The sequence below is a fragment of the Delphinapterus leucas genome, chromosome 18 (assembly GCF_059928025.1).
Source record: "Delphinapterus leucas isolate spDelLeu-1000000601 "Yukka" chromosome 18, BTC_Dleu_Yukka2, whole genome shotgun sequence".
In the NCBI taxonomy this organism is placed as follows: domain Eukaryota; kingdom Metazoa; phylum Chordata; class Mammalia; order Artiodactyla; family Monodontidae; genus Delphinapterus; species Delphinapterus leucas.
The window spans coordinates 67,127,210-67,148,599 of NC_143146.1; the positions used below are offsets into that span (position 1 = coordinate 67,127,210).

The window sequence follows — 21,390 nt, forward strand, 5'->3', positions numbered from 1 at the left end:
TATACCAACAGCCCTTTGATACTGCTGATCAGAAATAATGTGTTTCTCAGTAGCTGTAGGTAGAGCACTAAGATGCCTGCTGTATTCACAGAAGCCCTGGGCATTTATGGAGAGTGCTCTTTGAATAACTGCAAACCTTTAGTGAAAGACATAGAAAAATCTTGTATTTTTGTTAATGAATTGAGGGAGAAATTAACTTTTTTGCAGACCTCTCTGTTATTTACAACCCAGAAATACCCTTATGTCTGTGTGTTGGAAAGTCAGGAAAATAACGTGTGTTTTTTTGTTGTTGGAAAAGTGGTGAAGTTTTTTCCTCTGCCATGGAGTCATAGCTCCATCTTGTGGTATTTAGAAATTGCTGCAAGGGCTCTTTTAAGCTTAGTGTTTCTTACCTGTAGGTAGAACTTTATTACTACCTACATAATATAAAATATCAAGTTCTACCTACAGAATATAATATATTCTGGCTTCCTGCTTCTTGACAGCCTACCCCCAGTCATGGCTCAAGAAACGGGGTATCTAGCCTCCTGGAGGGTAGCAACAAGTGCTGGTGTGACATGGGAGAAGACTCTGTAGCATATCTAAAAAGCATTTAATCAGTTTTCTCATTGCTACCTCAGGCTCTGTAATCTATTCATGTTCACAAAAATACTTATTTCCCTTGATGAATTTGTCTTATTCTTGAAGAAAATGTCTTTCTTTAAGAGGTTTAGAGCTGGAGGCAGAGAATTACATTTCTCTTCAGTAAAGAACAAAAGAAATGTTAGAAGAACCAAGAGTGGGGCCACATACTAAGCAGAAAGGAGAGAGAATGAAAGTTCAGGCTCTTAAGGAGCTGGTCCTCTCTATTCTCTGGGCAGATGCCCTGAGTACCTGGGTTTTCTTACACAGTGGAATCCAGGGGGCGTTTGTCTGAAGAGCGGGGATTAGGAATCTAACCAGGGAGTTGGTGATGGAAGTAGCCAACTACTGAGCAAAAAGCATTGGGGATCCAAAAATCCTATATCCAGGATAGGAAAGAAATCTCTCTTTTCCGAGGACAAAAGCGATAGTCTTATTCTTTATATCAGAAACAATATTTGTGAGATTCAGACATGTACCATTTGTGTAATACAAACATTTTTGGTTTTCTGTTAGGTTGATAATCAGAGAAAAGGGCCTAAATTAGTTGTTTTGTGGGACAGAGTTTTGTGGGACAGAGTATGACTTCAAATGCTATTTGTAAATTTACTGACTCTCTATCCTTGTTGTAGATTGCTTAGTCTTTAGGAGTAACCTGAACCCACATACTTAAGAAACTGATGTCAGTTAGTTTGAATACTAATTTTGAGCAATTTCAAAGTGCAGCTTTGCTTATGAGCAACAGAAGGATGAACACTGGTTTTTGACCTGTGCATGTCTAATTTCTTTAAATGTTATCATTAGAAAAAGAAATATGAAATGTCCAATAGTTATTTTCAACCTGGACCACTAAAGTGGACTTGATTTTAATATTTTAGAAAAAAGTACTTACTTAAGTGAGAGTGGGGTTCTAGTCCTTGTTCGGATACAGATGGGCTTCAAGCCTTCAACCTTTCTGAAGATTATTTTTCTCATCTGAAGGCAGTATGATTAGATAAACTTTAAAGTGTCTTACAGTGGTATAACTTGTTAAACTTTAATTTTAGCAAGATGTCTCAGTTAAGGGTTATGTTTGGCTGCATATAGAAGAAAGGCTTAAACAAGTAAGTTATTTTGGAGCTTTTCCTCATGTAACAGGAAAGGTGGAAGGTATGCAGTCAGGGTTGGTGCAGTGGCTCTATAATGCCTTCAGGAATCCAGACTCCTCCTGACTTTCCACTCTGCCATCCTTTAATGAGTGGCTTCTCACTTGCTTCACAGTCTCATTCAAGGAAAGAAGTAGGAGAAGGGAAAAGGGAAAGGTGAAAGCTAGTCAAGTCAGCTTCCTCTTAACGAGCTGCACCCAGCGGTTTCCCTGTACATCTCATTGGTTAGAACTTTATCACCTGGCCACCCATGTTTGCAAGGAAGGCTGAGATTTGTAGTGTTTTAACTGAGCATAGTAGGACGAAGGGGAAGATGGACATTGGATGTGCAGTCAGTTCCATCTGCCACGCACAAGCTCTATCACCACATTTCATTTTAAGGTAATATGTATTTATTTAATATTATTTGGAAAATAAAAGAGAAGAAAAGTATTAAGTTAAACACATCTACTGCTGTCTTCTTAGTAATTTTTGGTATGTATATATATTGATTAAAAGGAACAACTCAATAGATAAGACAACCAAAAGGGGAAAAAAGGAATAAAAAAAAGGACTGCACTTTAAAAAAAATATGTAATTGTAACCTTACTTCATGGACAATTTTGTATTTTATTGCTATGTTCACCATGGACAATTAAATCAATTATTTCTTATGTTTTCTTCATGTACATTTTTAAGGGCTACATTATATTCCATTGCATTGGATTATTAATATTCAATTACTTTCCCCTATAGTTCAATAGTTTAGGGTATTTCTAGTTTCAATTTTAAATACAACAAAACCCACAGAGGACAATATGGCAAAAAATATATTGTAGTATTTGCAAATCTTTGGATTTTTGTCGCTTTTTGACCTCAGCTTTTTTAATGAAAATACTTTATAGAGTCGGGGCAAGATGATCTTGGATTTAGTATATGCCATTCCAGTTTATTTTAAAATACCTTTCTAGAGCTTCCCTGGTGGCGCAGTGGTTGAGAGTCCGCCTGCTGATGCAGGGGACGTGGGTTCGTGCCCCGGTCTGGGAAGATCCCACATGCCACAGAGCGGCTGGGCCCGTGAGCCATGGCCTCTGAGGCTGCGCGTCTGGAGCCTGTGCTCCACAACGGGAGAGGCCAAAATAGTGACAGGCCTGCGTACCCCCCCAAAAAAATAAATAATAAAAATAAAATAAAATACCTTTCTACATATATTGTGTCTAAACATTCATATAAAAAATATCATGCTGTACGTGGCATTCTTCTATTTTTTTTAAATTCTATCCATGTTAATACATAAAGATCTAGTAAATTTTACCTGCTGTATAGTATTCCATTAGATGTATATATCCTAATTTATGTATTCCTCTATTTCAGTACATTGAAGACTTTTCAAAATCTCACTATGACAAACATTGCCAAGGTGAACATCCTTATAAATGTCTCCGAGTACAGAGTGTTCCTCTGGACTTTGCTAACTTTTCTGCAAAGGCTAGAGAGTAAATATTTTCAGCTTTATAGGTCGCCCCATCTCCCTTGCAACTACACATTTCCACTGCTGTGTTCTAACACATCTTCCTTTACAAAAACAGGCCACAGCCAGATTTGGTGTCCAGGCTGTAATTTGCTGGCCCTTGCTTTAGGGCAGTGGTCCTCAAACTTCCATAGTAACAGAATCACCTGGAGAACTTCATAAAAATATAAAGTTCAGCCCCATTCTTTATCCAGCTTGCTAGCTCTGCAGTCTTTATTAGTTCTCCAGCTAACTCGAATACACACGAAAGTTTGAGAACCGCTGCTCTAGCACACTTATAGCAGAGTTTTTAGATCATGAGATATGCATATATTCAAATTTTCAAATAAAGATAACGTCCCTCTGGATCGATCTATCTGAAGACACCCCAGGTCTACAGTTAGTATGTCAGGAATAAATAAGAGAGGTGATGGGAGATGAGCTTGGAAATACATACAAGGACTACATAATAAAGGATTTTGTATCCATGTTAGGGAGTGTGAACTTTTTATATGTGATGGGAAGCTACTGAAGTATTTTGTATACAGTTTTGTTTTTTTTTTTTTTTTTTTTTGCGGTACACGGGCCTCTCACTGTTGCGGCCTCTCCCGCCGCGGAACACAGGCTCCAGATGCGCAGGCTCAGCGGCCATGGCTCACGGGCCCAGCCACTCCGCGGCATGTGGGATCTTCCCGGACCGGGGCATCAACCCGTGTCCCCTGCATTGGCAGGCAGACTCTCAACCACTGCGCCACCAGGGAAGCCCTTGTATACAGTTTTAAAGTCATTTCCTACCCCACCCCCCAGGATTCCCCAGGGATGGGTGAGACTTGAAGCAGGAAAACCAGTTAGGATGCTCTTGTAATAATCTAAGTAAGGGAAGGTGTTTTTCAGCTTGGACAGTAGTATATGGGGATGGAGCAGAGGTGACAGATTGAAGAGATGTTGAGGAATGTGGATTTTATAAGTATCTGGATACTCGGGTGAGAGTGGGAGAGGATTTGAGGATGGTTAAGATTGAATAACTTTGTGGATTAAAATGAGCAGGGCTCTAGAAATCAGAGCTAGTGGGGATAATAGGAAATGACTTAGGTTTGTGTGTATTACACAGATACCAGTGGTCAGTCAGCAACTGGAAATAGTTTTAGACTGCAGAACGTTGTCTCTCTGGAAATAGAGGCCATGGAGTCATCAGTGCCACTTGAAGTCATGAAAGTTTAAGAGATTGCTCAGGCAAAAATATAGACAAATAGAATTGAGGATTGAACCCTGGGAAATACTAACATTTAAGGTAATTCAGTGAAGATCAATGAGAAGGAAAAATATTGAAAAAGGATGAGGGGGAGAAGTGGGCAAGAGTGGCATCCCAGAAGCCAAGGGAGGAGAAGGTTTGTGAATGATCAGCAGAAGGATGTTCTCCAGGAAACTTCTGGTGCAGGGTAGGATAGAGCTCATGGTCCATAGTTTGGGCAAATTATTCAGAGGCGAAGGATGTAAGCAAGTGCTAACCAGAAGAGAGGATATTGGGGGAAAAAAGTGGTGCAGAGGAAAGTAGGGGTGAGAAAATGGAGTGAGTGTAAGCCATGGAAACATGGCTTCTGGAATTAAACTGTTCTGGTTCAAATTCAAACTATGGGACACTAAGGAAGTTATTTCATCTCTCTGAGGCTTAATTTCCTCATCTGTAAAATAGAGTTAGTTAAACTCTCTTGCAAGGTTGTCATGCAGACTACTAGAGATATGTCAAGCCAAAAGCATAGTGGCTGACAGTGAGCAGCGTGTTAGTTCTCTTCCTTCCTTCCCTTGATAAAGGAGAAGTAAAATTTCATTGAAACAAGTCTGTTGTGGGCTTCCCTGGTGGCGCAGTGGTTGAGAGTCCGCCTGCCGATGCAGGGGACACGGGACCAGGTGCCCCGGTCCGGGAAGATCCCACATGCCGCGGAGCGGCTGGGCCCGTGTGCCATGGCCGCTGAGCCTGCGCATCCGGAGCCTGTGCTCTGCAAGGGGAGGGGCCACAACAGTGAGAGGCCCGCGTACCCGCAAAAACAAAAAAAACAAAAAACAAACAAACAACAAAAAAAACAAGTCTGTTGTGAGATTAACCTTAATCTATTTGGAAGGAATAAGGGCAAGGGTAAGGCCCAGAGATGTGCAATCTGTTTGACTTATTTAGCTGTGCTGTTACACAGTTGTGAATCTTCTGGTACCTTCTTAAAGCTCTCGCAGAATTTTGTGGTTCTTTGTACCTGCCCAGAAAGCAGGGGCTTCTGCAGGGAGTTAAAGCTTCTAATAAAAAGCTCAGAACCTTTACTTCCCTTGGGCTAGCTGGGTATACATTTTCTAGCCCCTTCTGTTTGTGTCCGCCAGAAAAAGAATGTAGAGGCTCCCTAATGTATCAGGAATTTCCAGGTGTGTCCTGCAAAGATCTGTAGCCTTTCTGGAAGGCTAGAATCTGTTTTAAGCATACCAAATAACTAAAAGTTAAGGCTAATCTGGCTGTTTCACATCTGATGAGCAATAGCTATTTCTCAGGTTCTGACCTGGCCCTCCAGGCCTCTTCATTAATCTCTAGTTAGGTAGTCAGGTTACAGAGCTAAGGATGCACTGCGCTCTTTATCAGAGCTTGATGGCTCGTACCATGCAGCCCTGCAGAGGGTTCCCCAGCAATAAATTGAGTAATCTTTCAGTGCTTTACTGTCACTACTCACATTTGACAGTGCATGTCTTGTTTCCTAGATTAGCTTGTTCAGGCCAAGTCAAGCTTAGTACCTCTGATACTGTGCCACAAACAGGAAAGAGGGTTGGCTCCTCTACTTCCCAACTTCCCTTTACTGCCCAGCACTGCTGCATCCTTAGCTGCTGGTCAGTCTTTTGAGTAGTGGTTCTTTAATTTTCAAACTCTGTAAGAATCACATGGATAGGGCTTCCCTGGTGGCGCAGTGGTTGAGAGTCCGCCTGCCGATGCAGGGGACGCAGGTTCGTGCCCCGGTCCGGGAAGATCCCACATGCCGCGGAGCGGCTGGGCCTGTGAGCCATGGCCGCTAAGCCTGCGCGTCCGGAGCCTGTGCTCCGCAACGGGAGAGGCCACAACAGTGAGAGGCCTGTGTACCGCAAAAAAAAAAAAAAAAAAAAAAAAAAGAGAATCACATGGATAATTTATTGAAAGTATACATTCTAGGCATTACTCCCAGAGATCCTCATTTCGTAGGTCTAGGATAAACCCTGAACATTGGTCTTTTTAGCAGGCATTTCAATAGGTTCTATTACAGAGCACAATTTGGGAAAAAGAAACAAACCAATTTAAGGAATGAATATCCCTCAGAGAAAGATGTGCAAGACAGCATGTCTTGCGACAAGAGTTACTATAAAGTCTTTATCACCAACTTCCACCATTTCCCTGTGGTCAGCTCTATGACAGCGGGAGTCTTGGTCCTTGACTCATCTGGAATCAAAATCAATGACACCTTATCTCAGTCTGTTTGGGCTGTTAAAAAAAAATACTACAGACTGGGTGGTTTATAAGCAACAGAAATTTATTTGTCACAGTTCTGGAGGCTGAGAAGTCCGGGATTAAGACACCAGCAGATTCAGTGCTTGGTAAGGGCTCACTTTCTGGTTCATAGACAACGCCTTCTTGCTGTGTCTTCACATGGTGGAAAGGGTAAGGGAGCTCTGGAGGATCTATTTTATAAGAACATTAATCCTATTCATGAGGGCTCAAACCTCATAACCTAAGCATCTCCCATGATACCATCACATCAGGCGTTGGGATTTTAATATGTGAATTTGGGGGGGGCACAAACATTCAGACCATAGCACCCCTATTTCTCTCTGCTTCTAATTTTTCCATCAGTGTACTCTCCTTTGTTTTCCACTACATCCAGACAACTTGGACCCTTCAAGGAAACCTCTTACCAGCACACATGCTCTGTCAATCAGATGGTTAGAGCACAGGAGATCCCGCTCCTAAAGCCAACAAGACGGCCTGGTTGGGGGAGGCACAAGGGAGGGAAGATATTTAGTCTCACCTCAAATGTTCTCTGCAGGACTCTTGGTCAATGTGTAGAGAATCAATTGCTAGAAAGCCAATTTGCCGAAATTCAAATCCTTACTACGTCCTTATAAATATAATCTTAAGGCATTTAAAGAAAGGTTCAATTAGCTAAAAACGAAGTCTGTAGAATCAATATGAGGTATTATGTTATAGGCATCACCAGATTCGTGTTCTCCCCAAAGATCAGAATGGTTAATTTGGAGACAGGTGTAGCCTCAAATCAGAGAAAAGTTACAGATTTTATTTATAAATCTAATAACAATATTGTCCACCAGGGGGCGCTTGTCATTTAAGCATGCAGAACGCCGTGCTCCTTCATTGTTGCAATTGCTTTCACTAAGAGGTACAGCATATCTAGGAGTTGTGATTAATTGTATTCTCAGGTTTTTCTCTTGTAAGCATTCAATAGAGTGATTTTTTAAGCTTGTAGTTTTTATGTGCCCCTCAGTATAGTAATTGCGATTGTTTTTTAAAAAATAAGTGGCTAATAGAGCTTCTTTTCCACTTGGTATAGATGAAAGGGACTTAAAAAATATCTAAGTATATTTGATTTCAGGTATGTGAATAGTATCCTGAAATTTCTTATTCTTTCCCTGTTGTTTCAATCTCCTGTTGGAAGGTGACTTTTTACAAGCAAATTAAGACATGAATATAGGTGAAGTATGATACTGTTTGGAATGCTAAGATCTGTTTAGTTTCAAAAACAAAACAGAACAGCTTTTCCATGATAGTAAGAATTAATTTTGTGTGTGCATGATTTGGGGTGGGGTGGGTAGTTTCTAGTGGTGTCTTCAATTTAGCTGTAGCTCTAGGATATCTTTTTAGGCTGCAGTTTTCTAGTACATGATGACTGATTATATAATCAGATAAAACCAGCTCCTTGGGAAGACCAAGAACTTTAAGTTGTGGGTCTTCTAATGAACTGGAAGTGATGGGATGAGAGACTATGTGCCTATGATAAAATCGTTTTTAAATACTAGTTTATTTTGAAGTAAGTAAAATAAAGAATCAAACTCTAGAATGAACCTTAAGGTTATTATAGTATGGTTTTATAATTTTTAAAGGATTTCTGATGTGTATAATAATTTTATAATTGGATTCACAAATGTATTGCTTTTAATGGTCCAAGGTACTTAATGACTAATGTAGTTTTGCAAAATCCAAAATGTGTTCTCATTTTCTCTCTAGGCAATTTTTAAAATTATTTACTTACATAACACTTTATTTTTTAGAGCAGTTTTGGGTTCACAACAAAATTCGGAGGAAGGTATGGAGATTTCCCATATACCCTCTACCCCACACATGCATGGCCGTTCCCCTTATCAACATCACTCATCAAAATGAACGTAAATTGACCCATCATAATCACCCGAAGTCCATTGTTTACCCTAGGGTTTACTCTTGATGCTGTACATTCTATGCATTTGGACAAATGTATTAACAAATTTTGGAAGACCCTCAGTTGGAGGAATAGTCATTAACTTAGAGTTGAGGAAGAAACAGCAAAGTGCCTGCCGAGAGGAATATCAGTGAAATTAGAGCAGTCACTCTTCAGACCCACTTAGTGCCTTAGAACTTGGCAGCACCAGGTGCTGAAGAAGGTGGAGGTGAGGATGGAGCTGGAAACTGAGAGATTAATTGAACATATATACGTACATGGAGCAGTTAGTTACTGGGACCCCTCTGCCACCCCATGTGCCAGGATACTCTCCTTCAGTCAGTCGTCTATTTTCTGGAAAAAAAATTAAGCTGCAGTAGCTTTGGACTTTGGGCCTTCAGGCACAGATGAGGGTGAGAGTGAGATACAGGTCTAAAATAATATAATTAAATGAAAATATGTGATCTGGATAATGGAACTCACAGCTCTCTCCAACTTGCCCTACTCCCAGAAAACCAGCAGCTAGGATTAACCCTCAAAGAGTAGGAGATTGGAGGATTCTTCATTTGAAAAACTGAAATGCCCTTAAGAAAAGCAGTCAGTCTGTCCACTCAGAGAATGCACCTCACGGACTTCCCAGGACAGGAAGGTTAACTGACTGAGGACCCTTGGTGTTGGGCTCAAAATCCATCACTGCTTTTCATCAAGACCACACCTCCCACAGGCTGTTCCAGGCCCATGATCAGGTGCAGTGGGGATACCAAGGCAGACCTATTCCTAGGAAACATGGGACCCCACTGTCAGTGACTTTGGATTAAGGATTCCCTGCTGGCTTTGCCAGACTTTCCTTAGGCTGCATGCCAGCCTGGGATGCTTCCACTTACAGGACCTTCTCTCCCTCTCCCCTTCACTGGGGGTCAGACTTGCATTACAGTTGACTACTTTCCCAGCCCTCTCCTGTTCCTTCCCTGTTTCCTTTCACACAGACATTTCTAATAATAGAATCTTTTCACATTTAACCCCATCTTGTTATCTGCTTCTCAGAAGACCACATCTACAACTAGAGGTACTGGGAGTGATATGAGAAAACAGGAGGTTAGATGGGATTTGGCACTGGCTCACTATGTAGCAGGCAGTAGGGGCTGTCCTGATTAGTAGATGTGGCACCAGTAGATCCTGGCTCAGTGTGGCTGTTGAGTTGCTAAAGATTTCACTGATGGTGACCTTGGAAAATGTTCTCATGTAGGGAAATACTGTGGAAGAAGCCATGATGCAGGCATTTGGAAAATATGGGATTATTGCCCAATTGTATTGTCATCCTTCATAAGGATAATGAGAGGCTGAGAATAGTTAGCAAGCACTTAATATCTAAGAGTGAAAAGCAGAGAGCCTTTGTGGTAGCTTCTAAAGAGGCCCTCTATACCAGTAGTGAAAGTGCAGCCACAATAGAACAGCGAGGCTGAAGACCCGATTGTGAGGGTTGCAGAGCTCCAGAGGCATTTGGATACCCAGTCCAAGCAGGCCTGTTATGTGAAGGGCAGGGTCCTGATGGGGATAACCAGGGATCCTAAAACTGTGACAGGACAGCTGGATGGATGCTCGTGATGATGTCAGCTCTACAACTCCACCTGGGCCCTCTGGATGGGCAGAGGTGGCCCACCTCTAGCTCTAGTAAGGGCTAGAGCACTCACTGTTCTGGAAGCTGCTCGACAGGCCTCTCTCCAGCAAGGCAACCAGTTCCCCCCCACCTCAGGAGCTGCCCCACCTCCAATCCTGGCTGCCAAGCCAATTCATGATGGTGCTGTTCAACAGCTATAATTAAAAAAAATTAAGAATGGAGGAGGAGAGGCTGAGGACAGTTAACCCAATAGAAAACATAGTTGTTTGCTCATTTCCCAGACCTGAACCAATTTTCAGATCCAGAAATCATAGACCAAAGAAGTGGCTGGGTTCCTAAAAGGAAGGACCCCACAACATCAGTCCAAGTACATATCATGACAATATCTCCAGTCTTCCCCTGAAGAGACCTCTGACCACTTTTACAGGTGACTGTACACTGTGGGAAAGGAAATAACCAGACATTTCGAGGTCTGAGTTGACATTGATCCCCAGAATGGCAATCTGTGCTTGAAGTCCAAATCACACTGGACCCAATGTGCCCACGGACTCCCCTACTCCCACAGTGATAATTTTTCCAGTCCCTAAGTAATTGAAGTAGATATACTTGGCAGTTGAAGTTAACCCTCCATTGGGCCCTCATCTCTGAAGTAAAAGCTATCATGGTGCAGAAAACCTAATGGAAATGTGAGAAATTGTGCCTTCCCCACCCAGGGCCAAAATTGTAAAACAAGAACAATTTGTTATCCCAAGGAAGAGGGCCTAACATAGCCCTGTTTAATTTGCCAGTCTGACCCCTGTATAAACTAGGTGTATCTTGGAGAAAGACTGTAGGCTACTGCAGACTTAACCAATTAGTAGCACCAACTGTTTTGCCAGATGTGGTATCACTGCTAGAGCAGACTAACAAGTCTTCAACATAAGGGTATGCAGCCACTGATTTGGAGAATGCACTCTTTCCATTCCAATTAGAAAAGAGGTTCAAGAAGTTTGTGACTTCTGGTTTCAGCTCCAATATGTATAGTGCTTGGGAGTCATCAATCATGTCATAACAAAAAAAGGTGGATAACCTGGAAATCAATGACTCTTCTTGACTCCTTAGAAATCTGAATTTGCAGGAAAAATTCCCACCCCAAAATCTGTATGAATAGACAAACCCAGACAGTCACCGAGATCTGCTTAACCTGGAACAGAAGCTGCTGCAAACACAAACTGATAGGAACACTTATATGGTAAATGTGATGAATTACTGGAGGAAGAACAGGCAAATCCATTATTAAAGTTGGAGACGTAACACCTCCTGTCAGCAACTGATAAATCAAGAAGGCAGAAAAATCAATGAAGATATAGCTGAGCTGAACATCACTATCAATCAACTCAGTCTATTGACAGTTATAGAATATTCCATCCAACAACAGCAGAATACAGATTCTTCTCAAGCTTACGTGTAACATTCACCAATGTAAACCACGTTGGTGGTTTAATAGCCACCCTATTAGACTCTGAGCTTCATGCGGATAGGGCCTAGGTTTGTAATTCTCACTGTGGTATCCCTACAACAATGCCTGACACACAGGAGGTGCTTGATGAAAATTTTTTAATAAATAAATGAATTGTAAAATTAGGAGACAAGACAAGGAATCCAGTCTGCATGAGAATAGCAGCAAGATATATTCTAACACAGAGAAAGCATATTAAAAATGCTTAAACCTCAAAGGTTAAAACTGCAAATCCACACCAACAAGTAACAGAAATCATCCTTTTGTCATAGAAACTGCCACTCGATTAATATTCCTAAACCTCTGCTTTCATCATGTCACTTCTTTAATAACTTTCAATAGCTTCCAGTGTGTAGACTCCCGAAACTAGCATACACCAAGCCTTTGCTAACCAAGGCCTTCCCTGGTGATCTTACCTTGCCTCTTATTTATTGCTCAAATACTTTGCTTCAGCTCTTGAATTTATGTCTTTCCTATCTACATTTCTTGTATGAGCTTCTAGAGTTTTGGACCATATCTCCTTCAGTTTTGGACCATATCTCATTAATATAAAAATAATTTTATTCCAGTTGTTTATTTGTAAATTAATTCCTTTTAGAATTTGGAGTGCATTTTCCCATTGACTCAATATTAAAAATGATTAGATCCTATTTTACATCTCTAAAAATGTATTTAACAAATGATGTAAGTGAAGCATATTACTATGGAAGGCTAAGCTTGGAATCCTTGGAGAAAGGGTCTATGCAGCAAAATTTTGAACTATATCCATCACTCCCTGATTGTCCCTTCAAAAACTGTCATCCTTGAGCATTGGTTTATTTCATAAGGGTTTGATTTTTATAGCGAACTCAGTAGGCTTATCCTCTTGTATTTACAGGGCTTTCATTGATTTTCTTCTGGAGCAAGTTTGTATTTGGGGGAGGGGGATTGAAAACCATTCAGGACGCCAGTGCATAATTTTTGAAGACAAATAATGCCTGCCTGAGAAAGATCACTGATCATGTTTTAACAGGGATGCACATATGCATGGTGGAGAATTGTCACTTCCAAAGGATTTTTGTTTTATCACTGCTGTTATTTTTAGAGACTAGAAATTGTCCTGTTTCAGCTGACCTAATTATTCCTATTAATACAATTTTTACACTTCTAATAGTTATTAACAAGTATCTAAGAGAGAATAAGCAAATTTTTTCTAGAATGAGCTGTGTTTCAGGAGAAGGGTATGCGCTCTAAAATAGCTTGCAGTTTGCTCTGTGGAGATTTAAATCGGCAGCTTCCATTTTTATTTGAATGTGTCTTTTAATAAATTCGGTGACCTAGATCATGACCAACAAGAGTTGTGTAGAATTTGACTTGGCGATTTTAAAATCTAATATGTAAGAATATGGGAAGTAATTGGAGTTACTGGAAAAGATCAGTTATTAGTTTAGGAATTAAAATTTTAAACCAAATCAGTGTAGTGCATTATTGCTCTGGCACTTGGCTAACCTTCTTCTCTACTCGGATTCAGCTATTTGTGATGAGGGGTATTGGTGATGGATTGATGTCTTAGATTCCAGAACTGTCCTACTCTACAATATTTTCACAATTCCCCTCATTATCAACCTTATCGCCTGTTCTAACACTCTGCTTTTGTTACCCTGGTAACAATCTTATGAATACACATACAATAATTGTTAGTGTGTGTTGTCTTCGGAGTCAGATTACCTGGATTCTAATTCCAGCTCTACCATTTATTAGCTCTGTGCCTTTGGGCAAGTTATTTAACCTCTAGCAGTTTTCTCAACAATAAAAGGGAAATAAATATATTAGCCATCTCCATGGCTATAATAAGAATTAAATGAAATAATCTATGGAAAGCACTTAGCACATGGCATATTGCTAGGGTTCAATGAATATTGTAATTATGACTATTACTATTACTGAAAAGGTACATATTAAAGACTTCTGAAATCACAGACTGATACAGAGGAGAGGGAATTTGTCAATGAAGACATTGGTGGTCATATTTGTTGTTATTTAGAATGTGAGCACATGTAAAAATTTACTGTTTATACTCTCAGGAAGGCTTAAATACATTGCTTAAACAACTAGAGAAAGAAAAAAGGAGTCTTGAAAATCAAGTAAAAGACTCTGCACTGAGACTGGAACAAGAGTCAAAGGTTTGTTTTTATTCTATACTAAGACGTCCCTTTGGAACTGCCATGATTTTTAGTATGTTATCTACAAACCTACTATATAATTCTCACAATATACTTACAAAACTATTTTGTACATTACTTTAAAAAAGCATAGCGACATAAACTTAACTTAGCAGTAGTTTCGCTAGTATTGTAAATCTTCTCTGATGCTGGATTCTACTTCTGTATCTTTCACCTAGGATTACCACAAGACCAGCCGTGAGCACTGTACACACCTTGCCGAAAGGTCTCAAGTAACTTTTGCTTTTTTTACTTCCAAGTTGTAAGAGTTTCCTCTTACTGTAAATTATGTTATTCACTTTTCTAGGTTTTTGATTGGTTTGGCTTGGTAGGGAAACAGCTGTTGGAATTATGGGAAACAAAGGTACCAAGTTTCTGTATATGGAGGGTGAAAAGGTTATAACTTTTATAAAAAGGTAAAAATGAGATAAAAGTTTCCCATATTAAGAGTGTATTTTTCATATTTGCTTCCTCAGTTGTTCTTTTAGTTTGATTTGTAATTGCTAGAATTCAAACAAATAAGTGGTTATCCCTCTGCTGTCATGAAACTTAAGGCATTTTACCTCATAGTTATGCATGGTGGAGTCTAAGATAGACCCAGCATTGCTATTGCTAGAAAGTGTATACTTATAAATGACAGGACAGGAAAGTGATCAGTGAATTATGAAAGACATTGCACATATTTTCCAGTTTTTCATTTGGTTTTTCATTGTATTTATGATGTTGGTATATAGAGTTTGTTTTGATGTTGTCAGACCTATCTTTTATTTATGGCTTCTTATGTCATAGTTTAAAAGACTGTCTTCACCTCAGTGTTTCATAACATTCATCACATCTCTTTAGTATTTATATGGCTTAATATTTGACATTTAAATATTTAATGTTTATTAACTTTATTTTGGTATATATTTTAAGTTTAGGATATGAATTCAATTTTCAGTGTGCATTATCCAAATGGAAGTGTCCAAAGAGCAATTGGATATATGAATCTCAGAAAAAAAAAAAAAGATCAGGATTGAAGATATGGATTTAGAACTTATTAGCACAGAGATGGTAAATGACACCATGTGAACGAATGAAATGCATCAGGGAGAATACACAGGGTGAAAAGAAGAGATAGTCTAAGATATAGCTCTGAAGAGTTTCAACAGCGATAGTCAAGGGAAGAAGAGCCAGAAAGAGGGCCGGAGTCGTCAGGACATAGCTACATGAGGCGAGGAGGTAGAGGACCTTGAGAGCTGGTTTTGCCATAAAGGTAATCGGCTAATCACTGATCTGGAGTCTCCAGAGGTTCAATGAAAGGACTGAGAGGAAGGGAGTTAGCACTGGGGATTGGAGCCGACAAGGGGATGCATAGAACAACTTGAGAATGAGAGTCAGGGCAATAGGGGATAAAGGGAGGCTTGGACTTCTAGTGCCAATGAAGATAAGCAGGAAAGTGAGACACAATAGCATCACTCACAGTAGTCTCTTATCCAGAAAATGGACAATCACTTCAAACTTTATGGTTCTGGGTGCTTGGCTGGAAGCCCTGCAGCACTGGCACCCACATTCCTTTCCTCAGACCATGTTCTCTACTTGGAGTACGTTGTTTCTCTTACACTCCAGTTCTGCCTCCTTCAAGGTGTAGCAAAATGCCACCTCCCTTATGAGGCCGTGATACAATGAAAGACCACAGACTCTGGAGTCACTGCAAATTTGGATTTGAATATCAGATTTGTGCCTAACTGTGGTTCAATCTTTTGGAGCCTCAATTTCTTTCTTCCTCTGTAGAAGGGAAGCAGTGGTACTGTAGTTATCTTGCAGGGGATTTGTGAGGGTTTAGAGATATAATGTAAGTAAAGTGCTGAGTGAAATGCTTGGCACATAATTGGTTCTAAATTCCAGTAAATGGTAAATATTATTTTCCTGTGTTTCTTTCCCGATCTCCCTAGCCCCTCTCTCTGCGACAGGGGCATCAGAATTTCTACTTGCCTTAGCCATCCTCCTTTAGCTTTGTTTATCTGAAAAAATCATTTGGGTGGAATAGTTCCTAGTTTGATTATACAGGATCACTGAACATACAATCAAAGCCTATTTTAACAGCTTCCCAGGAAGATGTTAATCCTGTTTCCCTGTATAAATGTTAATAAGGATTTTCACTCTAGAGTGAATTGTTAATCTTTATAGTCAAAATGGTTCTGACCATGTGGATACTATGGTGACTGGAAAGGTCAATGAATGATTTGCAGTTCTTCCCATGCTGAATACATAAATAATTGATTCTTTAGTAGATAACTAGAGCTTTTTGCTGAGTCTGCTGTTTATATTTCTGCTGGCTTCACTGTTTTGACTGAAACTGAGTTTCCACATATCAGGATTCTTCTAAGTTACACCGTGTATAAGACATTGCTTTTTAAGAATATACAAGCAATATAGCCAATATTTTTTAATCACTATAAATGGAGTATAACCTTTAAAAATTGTCAATCTCTATATTATATGCCTGTATAATACATCAATTATATTTCAGTTTTTAAAAATGAAAGATTAAAAAAAGGATATACAGGCATACCTCAGATATTGCATGTTTGATTCCAGACCGCCACTATAAAACAAATATTACAGTAAAGCAAGTCACGGGCATTTTTTGGTTTCCAGTGCATATTAAATTTATGTTTACACTATACTGTAGTGCAAGAGCATTATGTCTAAAAAACAATATCCGTACCTTAATTTTAAAATACTTTATTGCTAAAAAAATGCTAACCGTCATCTGAGCCTCCAGCAGGTCAGAATCGTTTTGCTGGTGGAGGGTCTTGTCTCGACGTTGATGGCTGCTGACCGATCAGGGTGGTGGGTGCTGAAGGTGGGGCGGCTGTGACAGTTTCTTGAAATACGACCACAGTGAAGTTTGCCACAGGGATTGACGCTGCCTTTCACGAATGATTTCTCTGTGGAATGCAATGGTGTTTGATAGCATTTTACCCACAGTAAAACCTCTTTCAAAATTGTACTCAATCCTCTCAGTCCCTGACACTGTTATCAACTAAATCTATGTACTATTCTAAATCCTTTGTTGTCATTTCAGCAGTCTTCACCAGGAGTAGATGCTATCTCAAGAAACCACTTCTCTTTGCTCATCTACATGAAGCAACTCCTTATCCGTGAAAGTTTTATCATGAGATTGTAGCAATTCAGTCACATGTTCAGGCTCCACTTCTAATTCTAGTTTTCTCATTACTTCCATCAGATGGAAGTTACTTCCTTTACTGAAGTCTTGAACCTGTCAAAGTCATGCACGAGGATTGGAATTAGCTTCTTCCAAACTCCTCTTAATGTTGATATTTTGACCTTTTCCCATGAATCATGAATGTTCTTAATGGTATCTAAATGGTGAATCCTTTCCGGAAGGTTTTCCATTTACTTTGCCGAAATCCATGAAAGGAATCACTATGGCAGCCCATAGCCTTACGAAATGCATTTCTTAAGTAGTAAGAGTTGAAAGTCAAAATAACTCCTTGATCCATAGGCTGCAGAATGGGGGTTGTGTTAGTAGACACGAAAACCAATTGTTGTCTATCTCCATCGGAGCTCTGAGGTGACCAGGTGCATTGTCAATGAGCAGTAATATTTTGAAAGGAATCTTTTCTCAGATTACATAATAATAATAATGAAAAAGTTTGAAACATTTTTCAAGAATTACCAAAATGTGACACAGAGACATGAAGTGAGCAAGTGCTATTGGAAAAATGGTGCAGATAGACTTGCTCAGTGTTGGGTTGCCACAAAACCTCGAATTTGTAGAAAAATTTCTACAGATTTATTTGCAAAGTGCAATAAAGCAAGGTGCAGTAAAGCAAGGTATGCCTGTACAGTGCACTGTATACTTCACAGTCAGGCAGAAAGACTGACTAGAGCTTGTTGAAACACACAATAAACTTAACTTCTATTCCCACAAACAGAGAATTCTAGCAATGCATCTGAGAGTTGTTGAATATAATGCTTTGGTTTCCAGATAAGGCACCTGAGGCAGCTCTGTTTGATTGTAAGGCAATTCTAATTTTTAGGCTTGTTAAAGCATCAACTCCTTATTTTTCTTCCTTGAAACTTCTGTTCCTTCTTCTTTTTCTTTGAGACTTCCTTAAAACCCATTGCTTTTAGTTCCATCCTCTGAAGAGGAAGTCTACACTCTTTCTATATGACAGCTTTTCAAAGATTTGAAAACAGCTCTCCGTCTTCTCATGGCTTTTTTTACCCCCTAAGCTAAAATATTAAGTTACATTAGCCATTCCTCATGACATAGGTTCTAGACTATCCAGCTGTTTCATTGCCTTTTTTGACAACTCTATCTTGTTATTGTTCATTTGAAAATAGAGCTCCCAGGTTTAAATGTAGACTTGAGATATAATCTCAACAGCATAGCTGTTAGTCTTGTCCTCACCATACTCATTTTTCTTCTCTGCTCTCTGAGCAATCATTCTGAAATACAGGTGAAGAACACTTCAGTGTATAAAATTTCAGTGACTTTGCATTGTCCAAAGGATCTCAGCAAAGCTGCTCAGTGTGTTTTACAAGGTCCTGTCTGACACGCAGTGCCTGCCTCTCCAGCTATGTCCTTACTTATGCCCTGTACTGCAGCCAGACCAATGATATATGTGATTCCTGTGTCTATCATCTGCTTTATACCTTGACGCCTGTGCTGCTCCCTCTGTCTGGAATGTCCTTTCCCTAGTTCTTAATCGGCTACTATTCCATGTGGATCCCCCTAAAGCCAGAATTAGTTGCACCTGTTGTATGCTTACAAAGCACCTATGCAAACCTCTGCTAAGGCAGCTAATTGTACAATCTATTTATTTTGCTGTTTCCTCAATAGATTGTAAGAACCACAATTTGTCCTTGTACCCCAGTGCCTAATGTAGTCGTGGCACATAGAAGATGCTCAATAACATCTGCTGAGTGAATAAATGAATGAATTCCATCTTCTGGTCCAAAGTTGTCACTTTTAGAAAATTAGTTAACATTTTGCTTCACAAAGCAAAGAGTTCCTCAGGTGTGAAATCCAACGGCCTTCCCTTTTGCCTTCAAATGTATTCACATCTTTATCCATCTTTCCCGTTCCTCCTTCTGCCTTAAAGAAAAAGGATCCCATACTTCTTCCCAAGTCTATCTGCTGCCTCTAGGACTCCTTTCATAATTATTTTCTCATATTTCCAATCTCTCTTCCACTGACTGTGGTGTGTCCTTTGTCTGCAGCATGCTCATCTCTTCCACCAAAATACAGCAAAAACAAACTTCTATTTGCCCTATCCTCATAAAACTACTACCTTAGCTTTCTTGTTCTCAGCTAAACTTCATGAAAGAGTGGATACACTCACTGTCTTTGCTATTCACTCCTCGACCTCTTTCAGCTGCCTTCTGCCCCCACCACTGGGTTCTGACACAGTTTATCTCTCAATAGCCAAATACAATACAATGACTCCTTTTCAAGCCTCCTGGTAGCAGACATGTCTGAGGCATTTCATACTGCTAACTGTGCTCACTTTTTAAAACTATCACCACCGCCCTTGACTTCCATGCCAGTATATTTTCCTGGGTTTTCCTGTCGTTTAAATGATGGCCCTATCTTTAGTGATTCTCCTATCCCTTAAAAGTTGCTTTTCCAAGTGTATATCACCAACTCTCTTACCTCTCTGTGTGCTCTTAACAAACGATCTCATTTACTCATGGCTTCAGTTACCATCTCTAAGGTCATCAGCCTCAATTTTTCCTGAATTGCAGATTATATTTACATCACTCACAAGGTGTGTCCACTTTTGTATCCTGGAAGAATTTAAAACTAGACAATAAATGAAAATCTGATCTTGTCTTTCCATTTCAAGATACCTACAGCTCCTATTGTCTTATCAACCCTAATGGCAGAGTACATATATTATTTATATTTAGTGTCTGTAAAAACTTTTAATGGTCTTTACCAAATGGATGATATGATTTTCATAATTTACTCTATATTTATTTTAAAAATTGCATGGACTATGGGGTTGAGATAGAGGGGTTTCCAGAATCTTTAGAAGCCTGATAATACTGGAGAAGGCCAGAATTTCCCATTATTCTTCAACTTGTCTTAGTCATGCTACAAAAGGACCTGGCTAGGAAAGAGTTAATTGGGAATTGACCGTTCCTCTTATCTCTGAAAGCAATCATGAAATAAGAGGATAAATGCTCAACTATTTGTATTTCAGGTCTCTGGCTCCTACCAAGTTTCTAAAAGGCAACAGATGAGACGCAAGAGGGAGGAGATATGGGGATAGATGTATATGTATAGCTGATTCACTTTGTTATACAGCAGAAACTAACACACCATTGTAAAGCAATTATACTCCAATAAAGATGTTAAAAAAAAAACACAATAAGGCGTTCCTGGGGTATTGATAATGTACTACTTCTTAATCTGGATGCTACTTACATGGAAGTGTTGAGTTTATGAAAATTTAACAAGCTGTACATTTATTATATGTGTACTTTTGTGTTTGTAGACTATACTTCAATTAAATTATTTTTAATCCCTTTAAAAAAATAAATAAAAATAAATAAAAGGAAACAGATGGATCAACTGCCTAGAATGAAAGAGAATCTAGTGAAAACTTAAGTCTAACTATATCTTTCCTTTCTAATTAATTATATTCATGTGTGAGTGGTACTCACAAAACAGTTGTCCATTGTATTCTGGAAATTGAATGTCCAGATTTTATAGCAACAATGTAAAATAGCAGATGATAAGAGAACTTAAAGAAGTTTGTTCTCTCCATTCACTATTTATATATATTTTGTAGGTTCCAGGAATGCTTTTCGTCCTCAAACATGATAAGATCTTGTTTTCCAAGCTAGAATAATACTGTTCCCAAGTAGAGCATACAACTGCACCATTACCAACGGTATAATCCAATTAAATTATCAGCCTTAACGTTTTTAGTGAGGAAATATGGACACTGAGATAAATGTAGATGCCAGTGCAGTTTAAACTGTGTTTCCCTATGTGAACAAAAACAATTAAGAATGAATAAAGAACAGAGGAATATTTTATGAGTTTAGGAGGTTATATCTACACATGATTTTTCCTGGTCCTGTACTAAGTACAGAAGAATTACTCAGGCAATCCTTCTCTTTTATAATCTTACCTCACATAGGGAAGATATGCATATATAACTTAACAATATAAAAATTGTAAATGAAGATATAAATTAGCTATAGATCAGAATCCTTTTCAAATACAGGCATTCAAGGTGCATGCAATATAGCAAGTTTCTTTGGTGAAAATTCATGGGAAAGCAACAATTTGTTCAATATTTGGCTAGACTAATAAGTATTCTTCCTTGAGTAGTCATAAATACTTTAAATTATAATTCA

General features: G+C 39.2%; 1 protein-coding gene across 1 annotated transcript in view; it reads left to right on the forward strand.

The window, feature by feature from the left end:
* CCDC169 (coiled-coil domain containing 169) overlaps nucleotides 1–21,390 on the forward strand; it is a 54,443-nt gene that overhangs the window by 17,913 nt on the left and 15,140 nt on the right. Inside the window, exons 5-8 of the mRNA XM_089899292.1 lie at nucleotides 13,867–13,965; nucleotides 14,184–14,237; nucleotides 20,226–20,254; nucleotides 20,581–20,628. Coding sequence (XP_089755418.1) covers nucleotides 13,867–13,965; nucleotides 14,184–14,237; nucleotides 20,226–20,254; nucleotides 20,581–20,628 — 230 coding nt within the window. The remainder of the gene's footprint in view (nucleotides 1–13,866; nucleotides 13,966–14,183; nucleotides 14,238–20,225; nucleotides 20,255–20,580; nucleotides 20,629–21,390) is intronic.